This window comes from Triticum urartu, chromosome 3A, assembly GCF_056163025.1.
Source record: "Triticum urartu cultivar PI428250 chromosome 3A, HENAU_Tu73, whole genome shotgun sequence".
Classification (NCBI taxonomy): Eukaryota; Viridiplantae; Streptophyta; class Magnoliopsida; order Poales; family Poaceae; genus Triticum; species Triticum urartu.
In genome coordinates this window covers 30,667,778-30,673,572 of record NC_141875.1, presented here as the reverse complement: position 1 = coordinate 30,673,572, position 5,795 = coordinate 30,667,778, and the positions used below count along the sequence as shown (strand labels likewise).

General features: G+C 44.9%; 1 protein-coding gene across 1 annotated transcript; it reads left to right on the top strand.

The window, feature by feature from the left end:
* Positions 1-625: 625 nt before the first annotated feature.
* Positions 626-1,942, top strand: LOC147978181 (uncharacterized). Its single transcript, XM_087514664.1, has one exon. The coding sequence runs from the start codon at positions 626-628 to the stop codon at positions 1,940-1,942; it is 1,317 nt and encodes a 438-aa protein (XP_087370790.1).
* The last annotated feature ends 3,853 nt before the right edge of the window (positions 1,943-5,795 follow it).

The following is a 5,795-nucleotide window of genomic DNA, read 5'->3' as shown; positions in this document are numbered from 1 at the left end:
GCAGGGGGCGGAGGCGGGGGCGGGGCCGGCAGGGGGCGGAGGCGAGGCGGGGCGTGGAGGCGGGGGGCAGCAGGGGCGTAGGTGACCGACGGTGGTGGGGGCTCGCCGCCGCCGCAAGCACACCTCCCGGTATGCACCCCTCACCTCTTCCCCCCTCTCCTCTCTCGTCACCCGAGTAGTGGGAGATGGATTTCAGTCAGATGTTCTTCAGCATAGATGAATTTTATTGACGCACTGTTAGTAGTTAGGAGATAGCTTGCTTGTTTGGTAGATAATGCATAGATGAATTTTCTTGATGTGCTGTTAGGAATTGTTCAGCTTGTTTGTTAAGGATTCTTCAGGCCTTGTGGTTAGGCAATTAGCATATAAAATTTTCTGGAATTTTAGCTTCCATTACTTCCATCCATTTTCATTAATTAATGTTGATGCACTTAGATTGATTTGCTAAGTTGCAACAATTTGTTGTCTTTGGCAGATGGACAGAAGCTGGATTAGAGAAGGAGTTAGAAAGTTTTCGAAAGAACATATGAAAGGAGTTGATGATTTCATGGAATTTGTTCGGGCAAATTTTTCCAACGATGCTCACATTCTTTGCCCATGTTGTGAATGCCTCAACCGTCCAAGAATGGCTCAAGGAAGAGTGGAAGATCATCTGCTTCTTAATGGGATGTCCAGCACATATGATAGATGGATATATCATGGAGAACCTTTAGACAGACAACCTCAACATTTTGAAGCTGATACAGAGGCCCCTCATATGATGGGTGGTGGTGATGCTGGCATTGATTTCATGGAAAAGGTTTTGCGAGATAATGCTGTTTTGGAGGAAGAGGATGGGCATGAAGATGATAGGATTCCTGACCTATTGAAGGATTTGTACGATGCTGAAGATCGTGCTGATGGACAGAAATCATTGTTTGCTGAGGTGTTAGAGGAGGCGAAGCGCGCAGCTCATGAAGGGGGTAAATTTTCAATATTTACCTTCACCGTGAAGTTGCTCCACATCAAGTCTTTCTACCGGATTAGCAATGCCGCATTCAACGTAATACTCCATCTTTTGAGCTTGCAATTCCCTAATAGTTGTGTTCCCAGATCTTATGATGAAGCATTGAGCATAATCCGCAGGCTGGGGTTAGGTTATGTGTCAATACATGTGTGCCCAAATAACTGTGTCTTGTTTCGGAAGGATTTAGCAAAGCATGACAACTGTCCAAAATGCAATGCATCTAGGTGGAAAGATGCTGATGGGAAGAAGTCAATACCGGAGAAGGTACTGAGGCACTTTCCCTTGATACCAAGGCTGCAGCGGATGTTCATCTCGAAGAAATCATCACGTGAGGTACAGTGGCACAAGCTGAAGCAGCAACCTGTGGACAATGAGCTGAGCCATCCAGCGGATGGAGAGGCATGGAACATAAAACTTGGCATTGCCACAGATGGGTTTAATCCGTTTGGGAACATGAGCACGTCTTATAGCATGTGGCCAGTTTTTGTGGTGCCGTACAACCTGCCACCATGGGCATGCATGGATCAGTCCAACTTCATGATGTCATTGCTTATCCCGGGTCCAGATTCTCCAAGAAAGGATTTTGATGTCTTTATGGAGCCCCTCGTAGAAGAACTGCTCCAGCTCTGGACTGGTGTACCTACATACGATGCCTTGAGTCCGGAAGAAAAGTTCAATCTACGTGCTGCGATCATATGGTCCATCCATGATTTCCCGGCTCTGCACACTCTGTCTGGGAGGATCACAGCGGGTTATCAGGCTTGTGTCCATTGTGACAAAGACCCTTGCTCAAAGAGAATAAGGAGCAAGATATGCTATATTGGGCACCGCCGCTTTCTTCCCCGAAACCATCGCTGGCGAAGAAGCAAAGATTTTAATGGTGAGAATGAAACCCGTGACAAGCCAGCTGAATTCACTAAAGAAGAGCTAGAGTAGCAACTTGAAAAGGTGAAAGATGTGAGACCAGGAAAGCTGGCGAAGAAAAGAAAGCGTGAGGAAGGTCAATGTTGGGACCGGAGGTCTTGTTTGTGGGACCTGCCATACTGGGCTGATCTGAAATTAAGGCATAATCTCGATGTAATGCACATTGAGAAAAACATATGCGAGAATCTGCTAGGGACGTTTCTGAACATTGAAGGGAAGACAAAGGACACGGTTAGTTCTAGGCTTGATTTGGAGGACATGGGCATAAGAGAAGATTTGCATCTACAGCACAATGAAGATGAAGATTCATTTGAAATTCCACGAGCATGGTATACAATGAATAAAGAACAAAAGCTTGCATTCTGTGAATTCCTAAGAGCGGTGAAATTTCCAGATGGTTATGCTGCTAACCTAGCAAAGTGTGTTAGTTTTGATGGATTCAAGCTTTCAGTACTGAAACCCATGATTGTCACATCCTCCTCCAAAGGATTTTACCGGCGGGCCTCCGAGGAATCATGCACAAGGATATATATGAAGCGGTTGCTGAGCTGGGAAATTTCTGTAGAGAACTGTGCTGCAAAACCCTCAAGTTAACTGTCTTGGAAAGACTTGAAAAAGAAATCCCAATTATTCTTTGCAAGCTCCAGAAGATTTTCCCTCCAGCTTTCTTCACCGTGATGGTCCATTTGGCGGTGCACTTACCCAAAGAGGCAATGCTTAGAGGCCCTGTGCAATACGGTTGGATGTACCCAATCGAAAGAAGGCTGCTTACTTGTAAGCGTTATGTGCGAAACACAGCAAGACCTGAAGGTTCTATTACTGAAGCATATGTCGTTGACGAGTGCTTGACTTTTTGCTCTAGATACTTTGGTGATGTGGAAACAAGATGAACCGGCTGGGCAGAAATAGAGAGCGGTCTGATTCGCAAAGTGGTGATGTCTCTGTTTTCAACCATGGTGTGAACTTTCTTGGAGCCTCACAATACTTGGAGGCTGGTGATGATTATGACAAGATGGTTTTGTTTGTGCTCAGCAATTGCGCCGAGGTTCTACCATATATCGAGTACGTTATATCTTGTGCACTCATTATATATATATATATATATATATATATATATATATATATTTGGCTTGGGTTGGCACCAGCCTAATGTTTTAATTCACATGTTTTGTTGGCATTGTAGGAAATGCAAGGAAGAGTTAAATCAGGAAGAAAGCAATATCAATGTTGATAAAAGGGTTGCCAAGGTGTTTGCTAATTGGTTTAAGAATCATGTGAGATCTTTAGCCACATGTTTTATGTTTTCTGTGTTATTCACCCATTGTTAAATACCATTGTTTGCTAAATGGTTTATTTGTGCAGATTGGAAAGTTGCATGAGGAGAAGAAGGTCAGTGATGATCTATTTGCTTTGGCATGCTTACCGGATAAGCGAGTGAGAGTGTATTCAGCATGCATTGCTGGCGGTGTCCGGTACCACACCGTTGACCGCGAGGAAAAAGGAAGACACAGAATAGTGGAATCGTCACTGAGGGGTCACATGATGGTGAGATCATTGACTTCTATGGTCAGTTGAGAAGCATCGTAGAGTTGCAGTACAACTCTAGTGGAGGCATCCATCGCTCGGTTGTCTTATTTCGCTGTGACTAGTTTGAGCTTGGTAGCAAGAAGAGGAGAGACTCTTTTGTCAAATATGATGGCCACTTCAAAAGCATCAACACTACAAGGTGCTGGTATAAGAGTGATCCCTTTATTCTAACAACACAAGCAACAATGGTGTTTTATCTGCCAAACACTCTTTTGCACGGAAAATGGCGAGTTGTGCAAAACTTTCAGCACAGACACTTGTGGAGTGTGACTGAAACTGAAGTGGAAAAGGGCCCCGGTGATGGTGGACTAACATACCAAGATGATGACTCTACGGAAGTTCCATTGCAAGATGATGATGACTCTATGGAAGTTCTGGTGCAAAGCAGAGTGCGAAGGGACCGGGAACGTGTGATCATTGGTGCTGCAACAGTTGAAGGCATCAAGAAAAGAAGAAAGGTGGTAGAGGATGGACATGAAAGCGAGGATGAGGAAAACCGAACTGATCATACTATGCTGCAATATTGTAGTGATGATGAGGAAAACAGGAGTGGGCATAGAGTTCCTTGTTTTCGTATCGACGACGATGAGTAGCGAAGGTAAATTTGGTCTCCTTGGTGATCTAATGCTATTTTGTCTCCTTGGTAGTTGTTGTTGATGTGATCCTAATGTAGTTTTTGTACTACAAATCTCTCCAGGTACCAAAATGCATGAGACTGTGTAGTGATGGAGAGGCAGATGATGGTTGAAGATACAATGCAAAATGATGTAGTTTTGGTGACGGAAGATATAATGCAAAATGAAGATGTTGTTTTGAATGAAGAAGCAAAATGATGAACTGAAGATGTTGTTTTTAGAGCTGTTTTTCTTAGTTTTGGTGATCATGTAGTTTTGGTTGTGATGTAAAAGATTGCAAAATGATGTTGTTTTTGGACTGAAGATGTTTTTTGAACTGAAGATGTTGTTTTTGGTGAACTGAAGATGTTTTCAGAGCTGTTTTAACTGTGTTTCTACCACTGATCCCACGCGCTCCATCAAACAGCCATCTGATCCCACGCGCGGCCCCATTTCATTGTGAGCAAAAAAATATGCGCGAGCGGGGACTCGAACCCACGACCGTGCGCTCGTTTCACTGTGTTTCTACCACTGGGCTAGGAAGAGGCTACTGGTCGTCCACTCTATGCCATCTCTTTTCAAATCATCAAACCAGTTAAGTATCAAACACAGACCTCGCTTACAAGTGGGCCACTCGACCAACTCACTGACAAGTGGGCCATTTTGCTACTCTACCCACTCGACCCTTTTCCCCTGAGCTACCAAAAAATATTGGGCGAGCGGGGGCTCGAACCCACGACCTGCCGCTTATTCCATTGTTTTTCTACCACTGGGCTAGTTAGAGGCTGTTGGTTTTGTACTCTATGCCAACCCTTTTCAATATATCAAAACAGAACTCGCTGACAAGTGGACCCACTCTTTGCCCCACTCCTCCTGTCCACTTGACCCGCTCCTCCTCTCCATTATCCACTCGACCCACTCCTCCTCTCCGCCGCTGGCATCCCCTTCTCCTCCATCGACGGTGATGACCTCCCTGGCGAACCACTCCTCCATCGACAGCGACGGCCTCCTAAGGTATGAATCCGCCGAGTCCTTCCTGTTCCTCTTCCTATTGATTAGATTAGGGTTCCCTGGCGCATGCTGATTAGGGTTCCATTGTAGATAGAGTAGTAGATCAAGAGGAGGCACCGTCCACGACACCGACAAGGCCAACAAGCTCAAGCAGTCGCCGTCCCCCCTGGTCCGTTATGTTCCCCCCGTGTTCTTTGATTTGCTTTGTTTCCCCCATGTTCTTTGTCGACAAGGCCAACAAGGCCAACAAGCATGCTGATTTAGGAGTTACTCGTATTGTGCCTGCGCGTATGGCTAATGGTCGTATTGTGCGTGCGCGTGCGTTCTGTTGATTCCAGCCCAACTGTCGAGCGATTGGACCACATTCAGAGGGATTTTGCAGACTGAATTAGGCATTTAGGTTTAGGTCCCTTTTGGCCATGTTCAGTTGATGTGGTGCTACCTTTCTAGGTATGCTAGTTTCCCTGTGGTTCTCTTCACAGTGACGTAGAATTCATCAGAAATAGAAAAGGCAGACCGAAAGGGGAAAAAATGATGCCAACACTTATAATGTTGCAAGTGTATTAGTATTTTCCAATTTTGTTTGTTTGTTTTTAAAATAAACATGTTTATATTTGTCTAAAAAGATGCAGCGGCACACTGGAGCAGTTAAA

Bases quoted from the DNA above. Each gene is read 5' to 3' on its own strand.
- LOC147978181 (XM_087514664.1), top strand. From the start codon at position 626: ATGGCTCAAGGAAGAGTGGAAGATCATCTGCTTCTTAATGGGATGTCC.